This window comes from Pseudopodoces humilis, chromosome 14, assembly GCF_049639895.1.
Source record: "Pseudopodoces humilis isolate 2021_Gansu_Grassland_sample_001 chromosome 14, ASM4963989v1, whole genome shotgun sequence".
NCBI lineage: Eukaryota > Metazoa > Chordata > Aves > Passeriformes > Paridae > Pseudopodoces > Pseudopodoces humilis.
Window position 1 is genome coordinate 6,794,109 of NC_142213.1, and position 21,740 is coordinate 6,815,848.

General features: G+C 45.4%; 1 protein-coding gene across 1 annotated transcript in view; it reads left to right on the forward strand.

Moving 5' to 3' along the window:
- Window positions 1-21,740, forward strand: part of EDC4 (enhancer of mRNA decapping 4) — a 33,181-nt gene that overhangs the window by 4,448 nt on the left and 6,993 nt on the right. Inside the window, exons 3-23 of the mRNA XM_014255537.2 lie at window positions 587-698; window positions 1,338-1,437; window positions 2,908-3,097; window positions 4,117-4,264; window positions 4,767-4,871; window positions 5,333-5,442; window positions 5,974-6,057; window positions 6,586-6,681; window positions 7,667-7,769; window positions 8,220-8,400; window positions 9,645-9,717; window positions 10,138-10,229; window positions 10,881-11,077; window positions 11,799-11,887; window positions 12,620-12,773; window positions 13,842-14,305; window positions 15,903-16,004; window positions 16,991-17,143; window positions 18,475-18,511; window positions 18,983-19,163; window positions 21,044-21,199. Of these exons, the coding sequence (XP_014111012.1) occupies window positions 587-698; window positions 1,338-1,437; window positions 2,908-3,097; window positions 4,117-4,264; window positions 4,767-4,871; window positions 5,333-5,442; window positions 5,974-6,057; window positions 6,586-6,681; window positions 7,667-7,769; window positions 8,220-8,400; window positions 9,645-9,717; window positions 10,138-10,229; window positions 10,881-11,077; window positions 11,799-11,887; window positions 12,620-12,773; window positions 13,842-14,305; window positions 15,903-16,004; window positions 16,991-17,143; window positions 18,475-18,511; window positions 18,983-19,163; window positions 21,044-21,199 (2,927 nt within the window). The remainder of the gene's footprint in view (window positions 1-586; window positions 699-1,337; window positions 1,438-2,907; window positions 3,098-4,116; window positions 4,265-4,766; window positions 4,872-5,332; window positions 5,443-5,973; window positions 6,058-6,585; window positions 6,682-7,666; window positions 7,770-8,219; window positions 8,401-9,644; window positions 9,718-10,137; window positions 10,230-10,880; window positions 11,078-11,798; window positions 11,888-12,619; window positions 12,774-13,841; window positions 14,306-15,902; window positions 16,005-16,990; window positions 17,144-18,474; window positions 18,512-18,982; window positions 19,164-21,043; window positions 21,200-21,740) is intronic.

The window sequence follows — 21,740 nt, forward strand, 5'->3', positions numbered from 1 at the left end:
GGCTGATGCATGGAGTCTGCCATCCTTGCAGCTCAGGAAGTGGAGAATATCTGCAGAGTTGTTCAGAGAAGGGGAGTGGGACTGTAAGTGGTGAAAACTGCAGGTCAGGGTGAATGTAAATCATGAGGGCTCTGGTTGAAACTTGTGGTTCCCCTGTAGATGTCCAGCAGGACTCCTTCAGGGACCCAAGTCACCTGAGGTGTTGCAGAGCTCATGGTTGGGTTCTCTGGTCACGGTTTTGAAAGAGGACGCCATGAGAACCACAGGCAGTGTGCACTGTTTTGTTGATGAGGTTCCGCTGGTTGGTTTTGGTTTCTTCACACCTTCCAGTGTTGGGGACTTGAATCAAATGTAGGTCTGTGCTCAAGTCAAATGAACTGAATGTTTTTAGGCTGAACAAAGAAGGTGTTTGACACTGTCAAACCTGTGACACATAGGGAAGGGAGACTCAGCTGAGAGGAGTTTCTGTCTTCACACAAATCCTGTTACGTTGCTGCATAAAATTATGAATTTAATAAAGTGTCAAATATTTTGTTCCTGTGAGTCCTGTCTGATTTTTTTCCCCCCTCTTTGTATTTTTTTAAAGCTGTCTTTCTGGTGATGACAGCTCAACATGTTTAGTGATATCTGCAAAAGATGTGGAGATAGTGGCCAGCAGTGATTCCAGCATCACCAGTAAGGCCAGAGGGAGTAACAAGGTAAGGAGCAAGAGAAAGCATGGTCTGTCTCTTTTTTAGTCACATCAGCTCGTACTTGAATATTTTTAAACAGAAATAACTATCTTCTTTCTTGTGTCATAGGAGCTTGTAATTAGGTAGAAGTTTGTCAAAAGAGTTTAACAAGGAGAAAAAAGTTGGAGCAGTATCTTGTAACTGATTGTTTCTGTTATTCCAGAGTCTGGCCAAGTTATCCTCTAATTTTCAGAAATCCATGATCTGAGCTGTAGGTTCTTGGGAAAGTGTTCTTTCTCCACAAACAAGATTTTTCTGCTGATTGTTTCCTCCCTGGACCCTGAAGGGAGGATTTCCCTGGCTGGGATCAGTCCTGATGAGGGCTCTGACCAGCAGGTCAGAGCTGCAAGAACCAATATGCTGAAATTAGAGCTGGTGCTGAGCAAAGAACTAAGCCATGCTCAGAACAAATACTGATGATTAGGAGCAAGACCTCTGGTCTTGATCCACTCAGCCCTTTTCCACTTTGTTCCTTAATTTTCCATTTTGTGTTTTTCCATTTTCCATTCCAATTTGTTTCTTAGTGTGCAGTGAGCTTAGAGACCACAAAGATGGAAAAGATAATTCCAGACATTTCTCATGTTTTGTTTTCTTTCTCCTAAACAGGTGAAAATACAGCCTGTTGCTAGATATGACTGGGAGCAGAAATACTATTACGGCAATCTGATAGCTGTTTCAAACTCTTACCTGGCTTATGCCATTAGAGGTGAGATGCCTTCTCTTCTGGGGTGTGATTTGTATTCTTTTCCTCTGTGTATCATTAAGAAGGGCAGAGTTTACATCAGAACAATGTAACTGGCACTAATTGAAACATACCTTGCAATACCCAGATCAGAGTGCTTTTATAGAGGGAATATAAGCAATGGTGTAGAGAAGAGTTTGTTATGTGGGAGAGTTAGAAATAAAAGAGAAGGACTCAGTGGGCATGTAGGAAAAGTTGAAGGACTACATTGGTTTTACTGGGGAGCTGATGTTCAGATTACTCCTGTAATTAAACATGTCTGAAGCAAACAAGCTGCTCTGTAGCTAAGCACAGAAACAGCCCCATGGCAATTTGAGCAGATCAGTGTTTGTGATAGATTTGCTTGCATTAATTTAGAGTTGAATTTAAGGCTAAATTTTCAGGATCCAAAGAGCGATGCAGATGCGGTGGCTTGTGCAATAGAGAGAGGAAAGCAGAACAACCCAGGCAAAGATGGTTTCATATCATATGGGATAGAAGGTGACAGGATGAGAGGAAATGGTTTCAAGTTGTGCCAGGGAAGGTTTAAATTAGATGCTAGGAAATTTTTTTTCATGGAATGGGTTCTAAAACATTGGAACTGCCCTGCCCAGGGAAGTGGTGAATTCACCTGGAAGTGTTCAAAAAACATGTAGATAATACACTTGAGGACATGGTTTACTGGTGAACATGAGGGTTGTGCTGGTTGGATTTGATGATCTTAAAGGTGTTTTCTATCCTTAAGAGTCCCGTGAAATGAACACGTAGTTATCTGCAATGTCTCTTTCTGCTCTTACAGAAGCACAGAGTGTCTGTGTCTCTTTGTTCTTAGTTCTCACACCAGTTTATCTGGTCTTTTATGAAATGTACTACTCTGCTCTTGTAATAACCTTTTTTCCTAGCTGAGGTTATTTTAGAGTAGCTTAAGGATGTCTCACCCTTTTAAAAAATAATTTAAAAGCTTGGGTGCAGTAACACTGGGAAGCTGGGAGTGGTTTGCTAGGGCTGGCGTGGGCATCGGGAAGTGGAAGCACCATGATCTCTGTAAGACTGCCTGCTATGTAGTCAATGGTGTCTGTCTGAAAAGGGGAAGCTGGAAACTTTGCTTAGTGTGCACATGTTCTAAAGCATCTTCTTTTCAGTCATGCAAGCCAAAAAGCAGTGAATGTCCATGCCTTTTGCTTCCACTTACAGAACGTGTATCCGAGCTATCTGCCTCTGAGTAACTCCTTTTCTCCAGTAACTGAAAATTAAAATTCACTGTCACTGGAGGTCATCCTTGGAAGTGTGGCAAGCTCGGGATGAAGGTTTAGGCCTGGCATTTAATTGCAGCGTCTTTAATCAGGATAATCCTGGGAATTATGAGAAGTGTATGAGACTTATGAGAAGTTTATGAGAATTATGCAGAGAAACCACAGACATAAATGGTGACTTCTCCCTCTGTCTGTCTCACAGCTGCCAGCAATGGCTCTGCTATGGTGCGGGTGTTGAGTGTCAGCACTGCTGAGCGGACCTTGCTGAAGGGATTCACAGGAGGCGTGGCAGACCTGGCCTTTGCTCACCTCAACTCCAACCAGCTAGCCTGCCTGGACGAGGCTGGCAACCTTTTTGTCTGGCGCCTGGCCATGGATAAAGAAAAAATCCAGTATCTTGTTTAAATACACTTCCTGTCAGTCTCTGTGTAATGATTAGATGTGAATGCAACCTCAACATTGCCATTTAATTTGTAGCCTTTGCAGAATAGCAGCTTGCAGGGGGAAGATCGATAGTTATGCCCCTTCCAGAGTATCAAATCAGTCAACTTTTACCTGCATTCAGCACAATCATTACTTGGTATTGCATTGCTTGGAATTCTAGGAGCACCTTAGTGCTCCTGGTCTGGGCAAAGTAGACAGTGAGAAGTGTCAGTCTGTACCAGCTGGCCTTAGGCATGGACAGTGTCACTTCAGGTGTGTGACAGAAGTTTGTCTTGTCTGGGTCTACCTCTTTTCCTCAGTTACTTCTCTGGGGAAGAGTATGTAATACTTCCCGTGCACTCACTATCTTCCTTTCAAACTTGTCATCCTTTTGGTGGCCCCGAAATTTATTTTCAGTGTTCATTACCCTAAATATTTTCCTTTTAATTGCTAGGACTGATTGCTCAGTGCTTCTGGGAAACATGTGAGGTATGTCACCTCAGAGTGTAGCTTTTCATTTTAATTGTGTACCATCATTTCAAAAGCAACTGGAGCAAAGGTGGTGGTAGTTGTTGAAGCCCTGATTTACGGTGCACTTGAGCACTCAGCTGGGGGCAGTGTGGTAGCTCTTCTCTCTTTCTCTGGTAGTGTTGCAATGGTGACAAATCATTTAATAATTAGCTGTCACATGGATTACACATTCAGATGTGGCTGTGTGCCCCTGTTGTGCTTATCCTATTACTGCAGCCTGCAAGAGGAAATTGTGAGAACCTATGAACTTTTGTAAGCTGAAGCTCTTCTGTCAGTGAAGAAACTCTAGCTTGGCTTCTTTCTCAGCAGAATCCCTTTACCTGCTTTCTTTTTGAATCAATGGCCCAAAAAACCTTGAGGTTTAACAGTATTAAAAGAGCAGACCAAGTCTGAACAGGTTATTGCTGGACATTAGTAACAGAGGCAGAATGTTACATCTCTTAACCCTGGTGATCAGAGAGGAGATCTTGGTCAACATCAAGCGACCTGACAGTACCCCACTGAACACCTTCCGGAGAATCATCTGGTGCCCTTTCATCCCGGATGATAACGAGGAGAGCGGGGAAGAGGGGAGTCAGACCTTGGCGTTGTTGCATGAGGACAGGGTAAGGAAACTCTGCTTTGGAAACGTTGCCCTAATTTATCATTAGCAGGTGAGAATTTAATGGAGGAGAGAGCTGAGTTTACAATGGAGTTGTAAGGGCTCCTGTCTAGTCCACGTTGGGGATCCTCCTGTAAGATGCTGGACTCCTTTCTTCCCAGGAGACCTCATTCTCTGGGCCTCAGGAGGATGGAAAGGGAACTGCATCCCACCATCAAATACCAAGGACCACTTGAAACAGAGGCATCACTTGTCTGTTCAGGCTGAGCCAGCCCGAGGGAGGGGCTTGGTGGGCAGCACCTACAAATGCCAAGAGCAATTCCCTGTGTTATGTACAGTGCCAGGAAAGCATCTAATGGCCAAACTGGGTGGAAATGGGAAGGTTTATGTCACACACTTGCCATTGGGCTGGTGTGTCAGGCCATAAGATAAGGATCTAAGATGTTCTCTGGATCAAACCAGTGGTTGTAAAAATAAACCTGTATGGCTACATGTTTGTTTTCCAGGCAGAGGTGTGGGATTTGGACATCATCCGAACCAACAACAGCTCCTGGCCGGTGGAAGTGCCTGATATCAAAGAAGGTTTCATTGTGGTGAAAGGCCACAGCACGGTACAAACCTAGGGGTTTTTTTGTCTTCTTTGGGTTTTCTTTGGGTTACAGTGTCTCAGGAGCTGCAGTTCTATGGCCAGTTGGCTGTTAACAAAAAACAGTTGTGAGGCAATTATGATTGTGAAAAGCCAGAAGATCTCAAACCAAAATGATCTCTATTCATAACATGAATAACAGTAAGAGCAGTGGCAACGAAGTCCATTGTACTTGAATTTGCTGTCTGGAAACAGTGATGGTTTATTATTACCAAGAAAGAAGGGTGCATGTCAATTGTTCTGTGAAGGGTTAAAAGACGTAATGTTAGAAGCTACCAGTTTCTGTTAGAAATCACTCTGGCCTTGTCTACTATCAGATTACTATCAGTTAGTCAAATTCTTGCTTGAAGATAGAGCTTTTTCTTCTTGTAAAGTAAGAAAAGCTATAAAATGACTTTTCTGTGTCTCTTTTCCCCCTCTGTGTAGTGCCTGAGCGAGGGAGCACTTTCTCCAGATGGAACTGTGTTGGCCACAGCAAGCCATGATGGTTTTGTAAAATTCTGGCAGATCTATATTGAGGGACAGGATGAGCCAAGGTAACTGGAGAACTGGAAAATGAAGCATCTTGGAAACAGCAGCATTTTCTCTGGGAGAATTTCCTTGATAATTTTCTGTGATAGTCATTCTCAGGACATTATAAAGACACAGCATAAGTGTTTGTAATTTGTTGCTGAAAAATTGCATCACTGAATATCGTAGGCTTATGGAAAAAGCAGAGAGCTGTGTCTAGAAACAGGAGTTCTGTGCTTTGCACAAGCTGCAGTCAAACTCTTTTGCACTGTCCATGTAAATGCAGGAAGCTGCTCTGAGCCATTCTTCTCAATGTTGACTTCTTTTTGCATTGTATTTTTGTTAAGACAGCAGACCAAATGGCAACATGGGTTATTATTTATTTATTGGTAAAAATATTTCTCTGTGTGATCTCCTTATTTTATATAAGACTTGTAAAGAGCTACAAGTCAGTAATGCTTTGTGGCTTCTGGACAAGGGGTTGTGTGTTCAGTGTCAGCGTCATCCTCATTTACCACTCCCTTCACACTTGGATGTTTTCTCTGATTTATTCCCAGGTGTCTTCATGAGTGGAAACCCCATGATGGTAGACCTCTTTCCTGCTTGCTTTTTTGTGACAACCATAAAAAACAAGACCCAGAGTAAGTCCCCAATCTTGTGCTTGAAGTATTAAAGTTCAGCATTGTTTTCTAACTCTGCTTTGTCTTGAAAGTTCCTTGTAACTGAATCATACTTAAAAATTTTAGCTTTGTAGCAGGAACAAGTGCTGTTATCTTTGTAGTCAGTTTTCTAGTGATGGAGAGATATATAAAACTGAAGCACAACCTGAAGTGATCTTGATCATAGTCCCAATTCCATGAAAGTAATGAGAATTCTACATTGAGGAGTCCTCTCAGGTTTGTGGTATGGTCAGTCTTAAATGGCCTGTTAGTCCTCCAAATTTCAATTGCCATTGCTGAAAATACAGCTTTTATTGTTATTGTTTCTTCAATCAGTTGTGGCCTTAAGGTTTCTGAGAGGTGTAGTGGTTTCTAGTCTGCCTCAGAGCAGGAATTTTCTGGGAGCTTTAGGCCACGGTTGGCCAAAATCAGCCATGAGCAACTTGTGAGGAACTTTTCTGGGAAGGATCAGATCTTCTTTAAGAGATTTTGGATCTTTTGTGCCTACAGAGTTCCCTTCTGGAGGTTTCTCATCACAGGAGCCGATCAGAACAGAGAACTGAAGATGTGGTGCACCGTGTCTTGGACTTGTTTGCAGACTGTTCGGTACGTGTTGGCACTCCTGAAGGGTGGAATTTGGGGGTACTGAATTTGCAGAGATGATCCCTGATGTCCAATGGATTCTACTCCAGTCTAAATTTGAGCCTACTCCTTTGGCATTCCAACCTGTTGTTGGAAGCTCTCAGCAGTGGCAGACTGTCAGGTCAAGCTTTGGCAAGGCCAAGGAAGTTTATACTTTTATTATTTGTGTTACCAAGATCTGTTTACTTTGCCTTTTTCTGTAAAGCAGAAGACATAGCTATAGCGTGAGGGGAGGTTGTACAAGAAAAACTGCACACCTTGTTTTCTTCTCTAGAAATTTTAGATACTCAATAACCAATCTAAGATCTTCTCCTACTAGTGCTTTTTCTGTTTAAATTATGAGAAGCTACTATATTGATAGAGCTTAAGAAATTATCCAAGGCTTAAATGTTGAGCCATGTAGGTCCAGAAATTCAAATTCTGCTTTAGTCCATCCCTTGACTCAACTTAGGTTCCCTGATTTTATTTTTCTGATGGTGGATCATGGCCTCTCTCACACACACATGCTTAAGGCCACTTTGGATTTTTCCTCTTAAAGTGAGAAGAATATGACATAGGGCCAAGTGCTGCTTTTTCCACCTCATGCTGCAGAAGGTCCAAAACTTGTGGAAGGATTATTTTGATTTGGTGGATTTTTGGTTTTAAATCTGTAGCATTGACTCTTGTACTCCTATGAATGTGGAACATGTTGAGTAGTGACAAAATGTCACCTTTCATTTCAGTGTTCAGAATCTATAACTTGACCCTATCGTGCCAGCTCCCAGCTGATGTCAGCACTGATTTCAGCAAAGGTGTTTATGGTCTAGTGGGTGGTTGCACTGTAATAGGACTGTAAATTCCTTAAGGTTCTGTGGGAGTTGTGGTAATTAATGCAGTTTCATAGCAATCATGCTGGTTGGGCTAATCTACCTTGCTGTCTGTACCCCCTCCTTCTTATTTGTATGTGTAGCTTTTCTCCTGACATCTTCAGCTCCATGAGTATTCTTCCCAGCCTGAAAGTCTGCCTGGACCTCTCTGCTGAATATCTGATACTGAGTGATGTGCAGAGAAAAGTAAGTAGTTCATTTTATTGCTGCCTGTGGGAAATGGTGGCTGAAGTAGAATTGGCCTTGTGTGTGACTGGTTCTGCTGCCTAGGTCTGGGGTTTGCATGTCAGTGGATAAAAATGCAGAAGTTGACTCAGCAATTTCACTGCTAGATGAAAAAGGATAGCAATTCAGCTGGGTAATCCTGAGGAGCCTTAAGGATTATTTCTTACCCTTTGTAAAGCTCTCATACGGAGATACTTGTGTCTGGCATGGTAGGATTGAGTTCTTGATCAACATTGACTCGCCTAAGTATGCGGTGCTTGTGGTTCTCTTGAATATTCCATTTCAAGATCCAGGCTTTCCTCACGTTATTTCCCTTGTTCCAAATCTGTTTTGGATGCTCAGCTCTGTAGTCCCCACACATGTGCATGGTCTGCTCTGAAAGCTCTGATTTACCATTTCTGATTCTTTCAGGTCTTGTATGTGATGGAGCTGATGCAGAACCAAGAGGAGGGCAAGGCTTACTTCAGCTCCATCTCTGAGTTCCTCCTTACCCACCCAGTGCTGAGCTTTGGCATCCAGGCCGTGAGCCGCTGCCGGCTAAGGCACACCGAGGTGCTCCCAGCAGAAGAGGAAAATGACAGCTTGAGTGTAGGTAGGTGACAAAATTTGGCTGCTGTGTGATCAGGATTTCTTTCCTGGCAGTTTCTTGTGAAAGGCTGGTCACTTCTCCCAAATAACAAGAGGAAACAGCCTCAGGTTGTGCCCAATGAGGTTTAGATTGGGTGTTAGGAAAAATTTCTTCAGCAGGCTTAAGCTGGGTTGTCAAGCATTGCAACACAGGATTCAAGGTGTGGCCTGGTCACTCTGTTGCTGAAACAGGCCAGGATGCCAATGGCCTTCTTGGCCACCTGGGCACATGTTGGCTCATTTTAAGCTACTCTCAACCAGCACCTTCAGGCCTTTTCCCATTGGGCAGCTTTGCAGCCACTCTGCTCAGCCCATGGTACTCCAGGGGCTTGTTGTGACCCAAGCACAGGACCTGGCACTTGGTCTTGTTGAACCTCACATAACTTGCCTCAGCCCATCAATCCAGCCTGTCCAGACCCCTCTGTAGGCCCTTCCTCCCTTCCAGCAGATCAACTCTCCTGCCTAAGGTGGTGCACAACATCCTCAGTCAGTCAGGGGAGGGGGTTGTCTTCCTCTGCTCTGTGGTGTTGCAGCCTTGAGTTCCATGTGCATGTGCAGTTTTGGGCACCACCATATAAAAAAAGACATTAAGCTGTTAGAGTGTGTCCAAAGGAGGGTCATGAGGATGGTGAAAGTGAAGCTGTATGGAAAGTGGCTGAGGTCACTTGGTCTGCTCAGACTGGAGGAGAATGAAGGAAGACCTCATTACTGTCTTCCAGCATCCTCATAGGGGGCAGGCACTGATCTTTTCAATCTCATGACCAGCGACAGGACTCAAGGAAATGGCATGAAGCTGAGTCAGTGGAGGTTCATGTTGAATATCAGGGAAAAGTTTTTCATCCAGAGGGTGGTTGGGCACTGGAACAGGTGCCCTGGGGCAGTGGTCATAACACTGAGCCTGTCTGAGTTCAAGAAGCATTTGGACAATCCTTCCAGGCACGTGCAGTGATTCTTGGGGTATTCTGTGCAAGGCCAGGGGTTGGATCAGTGATCCTCATGGGTCCCTTCCTGCTCAGGATATTCTGTGATTCTGTGGAGTTGTCTGCAAACTTACTGAGAGTGCTCTTGATCCCCTCATCCAGATGATTGATAAAGAGAATCCATATCATGCTGGTTCTTTGCTGTCAGTTCATTCTGCTGTGATATTTTTGTAGTACTTTGTGCGTAGTTTCCATGCAACTTCATGTTTTACCTTTTTCTCCTTTCCAGAAGGTGCTCAGGGCTCTGGGGCTGTCGAATCAGCAGCAGGTGTGCTGATAAAACTCTTCTGTGTTCACACCAAGTGAGTATGTGTGTGCAGCTGTCTGTGGTTGTCCTAACCCTGCACTGACCTGTAGAAATTTAAGTTAAATGATTTTGCTCATAACAAAAGCTACTTGGCCCCCAGCTACTTGGCTGTGGTGTGTGTGGCCTTACCAGGAGGTAGCCCTGAATGGTGTGACAAGCTTGTATTTCCATGGCCATGAGTGATTTAAGAACTGTGCTCACACACAAATACTGGGAAACATCTCAAATACCCTGGGAGTCAGAGCTGGGTGACACGGCTGAGGATCACTTCCATTGCTTCTGTGACAGGCAGAAAACACTGAAGCATTTTCCAAGGGAATTAGTTCAGTGAAGAGAAATCTTCTGAGCCTTAATGATGTCTTAAGTCTTTTCTTGGTGGTTCTTCAGCTGATCAGAAATGCTTGTTTCTTTCTAGGGCCCTACAGGATGTGCAGATTAGGTTCCAGCCTCTTCATAGCCCTGACACAAGTGCTTCCATGCCTTCCCATAGCTCTCATGAAGAATTTGGTGAGCATGTGTGTTAAATTTGTCTTCAGTGTTGCTGAGCCTTCAAAGGTTATTGGTGGGGAGAGCAGGAGGGTGGTTTTGGGTATCTCTTTGTACTGCAGTGGTGTCATTGCATAAAGGGTTCTGAATATGGAGTAGCACTGAAGCAAGAAGCTGGTTAGACCCTTGTTGTGAGTGTGGAATTTACGGGTGTGTTAGACCAAGAGTGCTAGTGCTTTGTGCATGCTTGGGTTCGCCTTCCTGGGTGATTTGGCACTTGTGAAAGAAATTTGAAGTTTTTCTCTTTTCAGGTGGAAGAGATCAGAGTGACAGCAGAGCTGTGGGAGTAGAGAGGGCTGGGCTGTCTGTGATGAGCTCTTTCAGCTCATTCACCATTCTGGGATGTGGCATTTCAACTGGCCTTGCTTTTAGGGAAGAAAGGAAGCTTGGACATTTTATTAGCAAAGCCTGATAAAATCCAGTCTGACATACAAAGAGAAAGCATAACACAGCATTTGTTTTGCTCTAAGCTTTGACTGGGATATTGCAGGGCTTTTGCTTGTTCTTTTTGGTATCAAGCATAGCATGCAATGGCATAAGTTCATACTTTGTGGAATTAGAGCTTTAGTTTTGGAGGGAAGTTCCAAACTGATTTGTATCTCTGCCTTGAAGCCTTTCCAGACCACATGGCTGATCTGAGCACAGAAGGGCTGGGATCTGAAAAGGAATCTGTGCACGGCTCCCAACCAGACCTGCGGCGTATCACTGATCTGCCTGTGCCAGCAGACTTCCTTTCCCTCTCCAATGATGCCAAGCCCAAGCTGATGACTCCAGATGCATTCATGACACCAAGTACTTCTCTTCAGCAGGTAATCAGAGATCAGCACTGTTATGGTGATGCATGGGATGGGGGTGGATTTTGGTACTTTTGGACACGCTTTCCAGCTGTGATGATTGTGGTAAGCTCTGCTAGCTGAATGCAGAGCACACAGGAAACTGCATGTAATCAGACTGAGCAGAGACCTGTTGGCACATCTGAAATGCTACACTGGCCTAAGCTTGTGTGTAAGTTTAACTTAGGTTTAACTGCAAAACCACTGATGTAGGTGTGCTTTGTGGAAATACGGGTTTGCAAAGTAACTGTATCTAAGCTGGGAGACTGCTCTTACTGGTTTACACATGTTGTTTGGGGTTATGATATAACTGTAATGGAAGAAAATATGCCACCTCTGCACATCCTGTCTGATGGGGTCCTCTGGGAATGCAGATCTGAAATGATCAGGTAGATAGATGGGACTGTTCAGACTTGTGAGACCCTGCTGGAGTACCCCACTGTCTGCCATAAGCCTCTGCCTCTGTGCTGGTGAGGTCACTTTGGGGACAGCAGTTCCTCAGTAAAAGCAGCCATATGATGAGGATGTTCTGGGACTTGTCTTTGATCAGCACCTGAGCACCTTAGCAGAACAACCCAACCTATTGGGGTATGTTCTACTCCCTTTTCACCAAAGACTCTCTAGGACTCTTTCTTTGTCTGGTTGAGTTGTGTTGTTGCCCTCTGTCCCATCCTGACTGCTTTGTGTTTCCTTACAGATTGCTGTCTCTCCAGGCAGCAGCGTCAGTTCCCTGACTGCAGTCACAGCCATGAGCAGCACTTCTGTCACGGATGCCTCTTTGCCCAGGTAAGTAACACATGAATTAAATAATACATTTGCAGCTGAACTGACACAGGCCTTTGGGATAGCACAGAGCTGTAGCATGTCTTGTAGGAGCGGAGATTGTAACCAGAGTTAGAAACTGGCCTGAGTCCAAACATCCCTGTATAGGCAGCTGTTTGCATCCCTAATGCAGCTTGGAACATGCCTGTTGTCATCTAGGGGCCATCAAGAGTGTTTTGTGCATGCCTCATAGGGATTCTGTTATTGCAGCTCAGTTTTGTTGCTCTACATGCTTTTCCCAAAGGACCGTTGTTGTTTACAGGTAAGAGAACACTGCAGCCACCAAGGACAGGGAGAGAATTAGGACTGGTAGGAAAATCTTAGAGTGTGACTGAGTTGGGCTGCATTAGCAGTGAGAACTTCACTTCTGGGGGTTGGGAAAAAGAGGGAGACCTATCTCATAGTGTCCTGTTTCTCCCTGTACTCTGTACAGTGTACACTGGTGATACAATTGGTCCCTTCTCCCACTGACCCCATAAATTCTAAAAGATTGCAATGCCTTTTTTTTTGTTGTTGTTTCCAACTCTCTGGGCTGTGTGGGAACTAGGAGATGCGAATACTCATTGACAGGGAGTAGCTGACCATGGAGCAAGGACTCCTCCACTGACCTTTGCACCCCATCTCCTCACCATGAATGTTGAATGCAGATCAATTGTTTGTTTGGGCTGCTTGATTTTCTGGTGTCTTTTTCTGCAGAGCATCAGAAGACTTGACTGTGAGCCCCAAGATGCAGCTGGACACCAGCCTCACGCTCAGCAGCAGCAGCAGCAGTCTCCAGACCAGTCCTAGGAGTCACTCTGTTCTTATCCCAGGCCTCCCTGACAAGCTAACACCAAAGGCACCTGTTCCAGTAAGGCTCCAGATGCTGCTCCCTTCCTTATCATGGGCCAAGGAACCTCTCTTTGAGCCTGTATAAGCTGAAATTGTTCAGCCTGGAGAGCAAAAGGCTCTGAGGATTGGAGTGGCCTTTTTGTTTAAAAGAGATAAAAGTGACTTTTTACATAGGCAGGCAGGGGTAGGGCATGGGAGAATGATTTTAAACTAGAAGAGGGGAGTTTTAGGTTAGATGTTAGGAGGAAATTCTATTTTCAGGGGGTATTGAGGCACTGGCATAGACTTCCCAGGAAAGTTGTGGATGCCTCATCCCTGGAAGTGTTCGGGGCCAGGTTGGATAGGACTTTGAACAGCCTGGTCTAGTGGAAAGTGTCCCTGCCCATGGCAGTGGGGTTGGAACAAGATGAGCTTTAAGGTCCTTACCAACCCAAACCTTTCTAGGATTCTGTAAAATTACACTGGGATAGTGTGTGCCCTTTGGAAAACACAGCTGCTGGTGCAGATGTGCAGCCCAGTTTACTCAGCCATGTTGTCCTTGTGTAGAACAGCATGTCTCTGAAAACCAGAGACAGCTTGAGCTTGTGCTGTCACTATCCCAGTGGCTGGACGTGGTCAGCCTTTGTGTTAACAGACAGTGCTACTGGAAAGGTTTATTCCTGCTTGTTGGTCTGATGAATCTAAAATTGCAATTTCTTATCCCTGAATTTTAATTTCCAGATGTTGTGTAAAACAGATCATAACCAAAGCTTGAAATTGAAACAAATTTTCAGTCCAGGAGATGTTCAATGTTAAAACTGTTTTCCCTCAAAGAGGAGGGAGTCTGGAGCAGAGGAGGGAGGTAGAATTAGTGTAACACTTTCTTTTGAAAGTGAGTTCAAACTAGCATTGGCTTGTGTTGGTAACCAGCTGAGAGTCTGTTACAAGTCCTGAGGCCATTTTCCGTCTGATGAAGGAGTGGGAGACAGGGATCACATGAGGAAAGGATATAGCAGGCTGTGTCCAGTGACAGTTATTGTAAGGCACCAGGGCTTCTTGGAGTGTCTCCATGTCATTCTAAAGTCTCTTGTTTGACTTTTGTTTTCAGGTCGCACCAGGAAACTCCTCTCTAGCACTGGAACTGCAGGAAGTGGAGCCCTTGGTGGTGCCCCAGGCTTCTCCCACCCGTGAGCGCTCCCCAGATGTCATTTCCTCTGCTTCCACAGCCATGTCCCAGGATATCCCAGAGATTGCTTCCGAGACCCTGCAGCGCAGCTTTGCGGCGGCTCCGTCCGGGCTCCCTGGGGAGGTGCTGGAGCCCGGGCACCATGCAGACAGTATGGCCTCAGCTGCCTCAGCCCTGCACTTGCTGTCTCCCAGGAACCGCCACAACTCTGAGCACAGCCACCACTCTTTGGACATGCCTCCAGTGGAGGTGGACAGACTGAATGCTCCATCATTACTGGAGACTGCTTTAACTCAGGAAAATGCATCTTCTGACAGTGTTGTGAGTCAGCCATGGCCAGCAGCTCCTGACATAACCCGGGAGACCAGGAACAGCATGGCAGACAGGTAATCACTTGGGTTTATCTGGCACAGGGCAGTTTGTTTGCACTTGCCAAATTGGCAGCTTGGTGAAAAGCTCTTATGTTGTGATTAATCCAGAGCAGTTCTCCATCCCTCTTTCCCTTAAATGATCTGATGAGTCAGCCTTCCTGTGTGCTTAGTCTGTATGCTGTGTCCTGAACTACCTAGGCCACCTCTAACTATTTTTGCTCTCTGATACCCTTTGCAGCATAAATGATCTCTGTTAAGAAGGTGAAAAGTCTACTTTGTTGGCCTTAATGTTGACATGGAGACTTGAGATATTTTTTTTGTGTGCTCTGGAAATCAAACCAGTACAAGCTACGTTCTGCCCCAGGTGATGCATTCCTGCAGGCTTTTATTGAATCAATTGACAGCATAACTGACAGGTTTGCTTATAGGTTAATTGTATGTCTCTCTTCTAGGATTGGCTCTATGCAGCTAGTGTTATAAATAAACAAAGTACTTTAGCAGTCAGAAAATAAATGACAGTGGAGCGGGAATGAGGGATGGTGCAACATCACTTAGTCTGCTTAGAAGGAGCAATCTGTCATGTTGGACCAGTGCTGGGTTTGGTTTCATCACAGAATTAGTGATGATGTAGTTTGTCTTGTAGTGGGATGACAACAGTGAGATGTATTTGGCGTCTCCAGAGACCACTTATGTTGGGGCTACCTGCACCATGTGAACCTGCAAACACCTTCCTTTTCAGCAGGACTAGAAGGCTGAGAGGGTCAGTGTTGTCCCTCAGGTAATCCTGGACTGTTCCCTCATCAGAATTGCAAAGAAAGGCCTCACCCAGTGCCTCCACAGCTGAGGATGTTGTTCCAGGAAACAGTCCCAACTGATGGCTCATTATGCTCTTATGCCCTCATGGGAGGGCATTAAGACTGTGAAAAAAATATTTTTTTCTTTTACTCATAATATGAACTTGAGAAAATACTTTTGTTGGAGTTTGCAACTCCCCTCAATCCCACTCTGAAACCTTCAGGATGCCTTATACCAGAATACCAGATCAGCGTTCTCTCACTGTGAGAGATTTTGCAAGTGCTCACTTCTGTTTAAAGTCCTTCCTGCAAGCTGCATTCAGGCAGACCTAACTGACAGTCTAGAAGCAGGTGCAGTTTGCTTTCAAAATCATTATGATACTCATAGTAGATCCAGTGTTACAATTCTGTCAGTTAGAGCTGACCCATCACATTCACACTGATGATTTTTACTTCACTGATCAGTGTTAAATGAGGAAAAACAAACCCAAGATGATGCTATTCATGGAAGTATGGTGTGCTGCCATGTTTGAGTAGTGGCTTACCTCTCTTGCATGAATGTGTTGGGAGGTTGTTCTTGGTTAGTACTTCAAGCATTGCTGAGCTGCTTCTCCTTTTTTGAGGCCCCAGAAAAGCACATGGGCAAGTTCAAGTGTTTAGTGCCTCTACACAACACCTGCCTCTTCCTGGATCTGTGGGATCAGTGTGGGCTTTTTGTTACAGACTTTCTATCAGGATCTCTCATGAGACATGGAGAGAGTGAATACTCAAGCTGATAGAGACTTTCATGATGGTATTTTCTTTTTTCCCCTCTCTAGCCCAAGGGATGAGGTTGAAGAAAAGCACAAGAGCTCTTCCTACCATAGACACAGCTACCACCTCCTGCAGCATGACAGCCAGGATGCCAGTGCAGAACAAAGGTACCAGAGTGCTCAGCCCCCTCTCTCGCCCTGCATGGACTCAGCTCAGGCTGCATTTGTGCCTCTGTCCCCAGCCAGCCTTCACATGTGGGGTGAATGTCTGTGCTTTGTCTCCTGACTTAACGTGTGTTTGCAGCTCAGCTTCCCTAATGTTCTAATGACTTCAGCTTATCTCAAGATTGGCCTCTGGGCACTCTCCAGTTTATTCTCTGTAGGGAAAGGTTTAATTGTGCTGCTTTTTAAAGCATGGGCCAAGCTTGGTTTAATTACCAGTAAAAACCTATTAAGGGATCATTTTCCAAATATTATACCTTATATAAGGTAGCAAGGGTACCTCAGGAATAAGTTCCTTGCTTCTGATATCTTTCCTGCCTTATTAGCCTGTCTTATTTCCTGCCACAGGCCTGAAGTTCTGTGGGCACATTCTGTGTGCCTGACAAGCTCAGCCCTGTTTGACAGCTGAGGGTTGTCCACAATCCACACATAAATTCAGACTGAAATGCGCAGCCTGTATTGGAAACCGGTCAGCAGGTGATAGTCTCCAAGGTACTGAGGATGACAGACCTCAGGATCACCTGTTCCTTCTCTGGTCTTGCAATGCATTCTGTGTCCAGTGCTCGCTGTCTGTAAAGCTGTAAGGATGTGCTGTGCTTGGGCTCCCTGCTAGGCCATCCCAGGGCTCGTGTGCCAGTGTTTGCAGCTAAACGAGCATCACTCAGCCCTGCTGCCTGGGCCCCTGCCGTCCCTAATGCAGGGACCCTCCGAGCTGTGCTGCACAACACTCGAGCTCAGCCACAGCAGACCCAGATCAAAGCAGAGCAGCCTGTTCTGAGCTCTGTAGAGGTGACTGTGAAAGGTTAAGGTGGGGCTGTCTGTAGCTGACTCTGGCCATGTGTGGATGAAGAGCTGTGAATCCATCCCTGCAGTGAAGGCTGACACAGTCCGGTTTTGTGAGTGATGTCCTCTCCCCTGCTCTTCCTTCACAGTGACCATGATGATGAAGTTGCAAGCTTGGCTTCTACGTCAGGTGGATTTGGTGCCAAAGCATCTGCGCAGAGGCTGCCTGTGAAGGACTGGAAAGTCAAGGCATCCCCACGGGCTTCCCCAAAGCTAAAGCGGAAGGGCAAGAAAGATGATGGGTACGCTGCGCTTGCCAGGGCACAGGAGGCTCCACGACCAGCTGCACAGGGCCACAGCCTCTTGTAGTGTTGGGGTCTGAGGCAGCAGCCAAGTGCTCCCAAGCCTCACCCCATTTGCAAAAGGCAGGAGCCCCACAGAAAGCATTGCTGGTTACTCAAACACTGACTGGCACTTGGGTGTGGGAATAGTTCTGCACTGTCTCCACCTGGGACTCAAAATTCAAAATATAGCCTGGGTTTGAGAAGAATGTGTGGGAGGTAAATTACACGTTGTGAAGGGACACTGGGCTCTTTCACTGGTTTCACTGAAGGCTTTATTGGAACGGTGATGCTGTGAGTGTCACAATGGCCTCCATTTTTAATTAGCTTCTGAACAGTGGCACAGTGCCCTTGTTCAGCAGTATCTGTCATTTGTTACCTGCTTGCTTCTTCAGTGTGTTTCTAAACATGCCTATATCAATATCCTGTAAATGAAAACTGGTGACTGGAAAGGTCTGCCCATGGCACATTAGACCAATCTGTGCATCGGTGTGAGGAGAGCAGCACAGCTTCTGCACGGGGCTCCCTCCTCTTCTTGTGTTCCCATAGCTCTGTGATCTGATCACAACAAAGATGGGCAATGGCATTTAATGCTGGCTGTGGTCCTGCACAGTGACACTTGGAAGCTCTTGACCTCTGAAATGACTTTCACTTTTTCTGCCTCACTCCTTTTAAAGTTGCTGAGTGGGTACTGTCTGGGAACTAAAAGTGTTTACTTTTCTTCATAGATCTGTGACTCTGATGGAGACATGCAATATTAGTGGATCAGTTCTGTGTTTTTCTTTATTCTTCTGTATGAGCTGGAATGCGTCACTAGTTTCTTCACCTTGAGAGCTGGAGTCACACTAGATGATTCGTGCTCATTCATTCTAAATTTTAACAAATGAATATTGTTTTTTCTTTGGTAAAATATTGGGAGACCTTCAAAAGGTGTTCAGCAAAGTCTTCCCTAGCTTCAAATTTGGACAAAACTGAAAATTCAGTGTGCGGTGTACTTTGTAACAGTCCTCATTAACACTTGGTTCAGGTCTCTTCCCTGCAAAGGGACCAGTCTGTAAGGATCTTCAGGGTCTGTGAACGGTTCAAATGATAGTGTCACAGTGCTGAAAGGACTGGGATTTCATCACCTTCCCATCATTCTCCATGTTATACATGGCAAAATGGAATTATGAGCTGGAGTGTAAAATTCAAAGCAACCACAAAATTTGTGATCTGTTTTGGCAGAAGACTTGGATAGTAAGAGGAGTTAATTGACACAATTGGGTTACTAATCCTTCTCTGTTTATTTCCAGGGATATGAACCAGTCACCAAGATCATCTAACAACCAGGTGAGTCAGAGCTGCTCTTCATGATGCTTCGTATCTTACTAGGAAAGACCTAAGAGAAAGTTCATCTCAGTTTCTTGAAGTATCATGGGTCATGCCCTAGAAGATTGAGATGGGGCCGCCCTTGGGCTTGGAATTGTTCTGTGCTGACATGCAGCAGAGAAGGAGCTCCGTGCTCTCCAGACTGATGATTTCCTTCTCACACTTATCTCTGCCTGCAGCAAGATAAGCTGTTCCCAGCAAAGAAAGGGTCACAAGAGATTTGCTTTGATGTGTGTGTCTCCTTGTTCCTTCCCCTTAAGGGTGGGTCCTCACACTCCTTGAATTATATTGAGCTGGTGAGGAGACAACATATATATTGTGTGTATGTGTATGTATATACATATATACACAGGGGTTGACTCAGTACTGAGCAGAAACCTCAGCTGATCTCCAGTCCTGTTAGAAATGAATGCTTGTCCTCTCCACATGTAGGTGACACCAGAGTTCCAGGATGAGCTGATGTGCATCCTGAGGAGCCAACAGCGGGAACTCTCCGAGCTGCGGCAGAACCAGATGGAGCTCCTGCAGAGGCTCACAGATCACCTCGATGCCATCCAGAGCTCCCTCATGGGCCACATGGAGAGGGTGATTGACTCCCAGCAGGAGCAGGAGCGTATCCTTGTTTGCAAGCATTGAGTGGAAGGCTGCAAGGCAGACTAGAGGAGTGAGGAAGGCTCAGAAAGGTCAAGGATCTTGGGAGCATGGGGCCATAGGTGCAGTACAATTGCCTGGCTGCAGTATAACTATTTCAGTTCCTCTCAGGCCCTTTCTAACGGCAAGAAACTCAGAAATAGAACACAGAAGAACTGACACTTTCTCTGTGCCACTGAATCTTAGTTACCCATTAAGCCATAAGTGCTGCAGTACTGGTGTAGACCAGAGGTGCACTTGGTACATTATCCCACTTCAGGCAGTGGCCAGTTGCACAAGAGTAATTATGGGCTACCCTGTCCTTCCTTCCTTCCTTAAGGCAAGTCAGTACTTGCACCAGAAATAGCATCTGGCTGCCACACTGCATATCTGGATATACACTTATCTTGTTTGTCCACATTTATTCATATGGTGATCTACAGGTCCCTTATGTGCTGCCTGAGAAGTGTTTCCTTTTGGAGCTTTCAAACCTGGTATCCAATTATTTGTATTGTATTATGAGTCACTCGTTCCTGTGTACATTTGCTGCACTGAATTTGGTTATGTTCCCCAAACTGACCATCTCCCGCCTATCTCATGTCTGAAACCACTCTTAACTTCTATGACAATAGATTTCTCTATTAATTAGTCTTGGATTTTCCTTTTTTGACCACTAGTCTGATATTCACAGATAATTTAGATGCCTTTCTAGTGAATTTCAGTGTCTAGAGCTATATAATAATAATAGAATAATTTTCCTTTCTCCACAACTTTATGCGTGGACTGAATTTTGTCAGTGGCTGAATTGTCATGTCATTGTTTGTTTTGTCAGAGTTTGGAGTTATTTTGTTTAAGATGTGTTTGTGTGGTGGCTCCTTCAGAGAGGTTGCTTGCTTCATGAGGTATGAGTAGCCTGAAGCCTGGGTTTGCTCCCATGCACTGTAGGACTTAGATCCACTAATTCCATCCTCTAGAAACATATTTACCAATTTGCTGTTTATGGATATTGGAGCTGATGGTTTCTGCTGTCCTGGTTTTGTCTCAGAGTTAATTTTCTTCACAGCAGCTCTTGTGTGTTATGTTTTGATTTGTGACCAAAACAATGCTGATAACACACTGATGTTTTTGCTGGTTTTGCTTTTTCTAAGCCCTGTCAGGGCCTTCTCTGTTTCTCATGCTGCTCCACCGTGATCAAAAGTTGGGAGGAGACAGAGCCAGGACAGCTGACACTCAGTGACCAAAGGGATGCCCCACACTGTGGTGCTGTGCTTAACAGTAAAGGCTGGGGGAAAGGAGGAGGAAGAGAGGACACTTGGATTGATGGTATTTGTCTCCCCCAGCCACCATTAGGTGTGAGGGAGCCCTGCTTTCCCTGCCTACACACATGCTCATCAGTGGGAAGTAGTAAATTAATTCCTTATTTTGTTTGGTTGGCATGTGCAGCTTTTGCTTAACCTCTTAAACTCTCTTTACCTCAACTTGGGAGCTTTCTCACTTTCACCCTGCCAGTTCTCTCCCCCATCCTGCTGCAGAGAAGTGAGTGAGTGGCTGGCTGGGGCTGAGCTGCTAATGGGGCAGCCAAGTTAATCACAGTATGCAGGAAACAGTACTGTCCAAATTATTTTAGCTGTTTGACTTTGCTGTCTTGCCTTCCAAAGCTCTTTTCTCACACTGATCAATTGTTTAAGAGCACCCTGTTTCAGGAACACAGCAGTAATGTTAGGAGACCACTCTTTCACCAGAGCTGCACATTTGCTCTCACTGAGCCTCTGGAGGTGAGGCTGCTGTCCACCTTTGTGGATGGGAATGTTGTGGGTAGACGGGAAATCTTTTGTTGTGCTCCTTAACACAAATTGTCCTTAGAGAGAAGACTGGACCGGGTGCTGATGGAAGGGCAGCAGCGCAATGGGCAGCTCCAGGAGCACCTGTCCCAGCAGCTGTCCCAGTCCCTGTCCACAGCTGTGTGTAACCGTCTGGAGAGGACCATTCGGGAGGAGATGAAGAAGACAGTGCCGCAGTGTGAGTGTGGCTGCCTAAGTCTGGGAGGTGGATCCCTGCAGGTAGCTCCATCGGCATCTAAAGCACACTGGGAAAGTGCTGGCATTGTATGAAGCAGGAGTTAGGTTGTGTGAACAGCAGTCTGTCTGCACAACACACTGCTCTGGGGCCCCCTGTAGTCCGAGGGGAGGGGCTGTGGTTTAGAAGCAGCATGAGGCTCCCAGAGGGAAGCTTCTCTTTCCAGAGAGTGTGGTCTGACCTTGCATTATAATCTCTAAAGCCTTTGGAGTCTGTTCAGTGGAGGAAGGTGAAAGAGGCTGATGAGCTGGGCAATGCTGAGACCTGTCTGGAGCAAGCTTGAAGTTGTCTTTGCCCTTTCCCAATGCACTGGCACCATGCATGTAAGGAAATGTTCAAAAAACTGCTGGTGGGAAAGCCAGTAACTGCCTAAGGCAGGGCTACCTGCTATTCTGGATCAGGTCAGCTGTGACTTTGTCACACTAACTCCTAAAAACCTTCAAGGCTGGAGGTTCCACAATTCATGGTGATTTTCAGAGCTGTA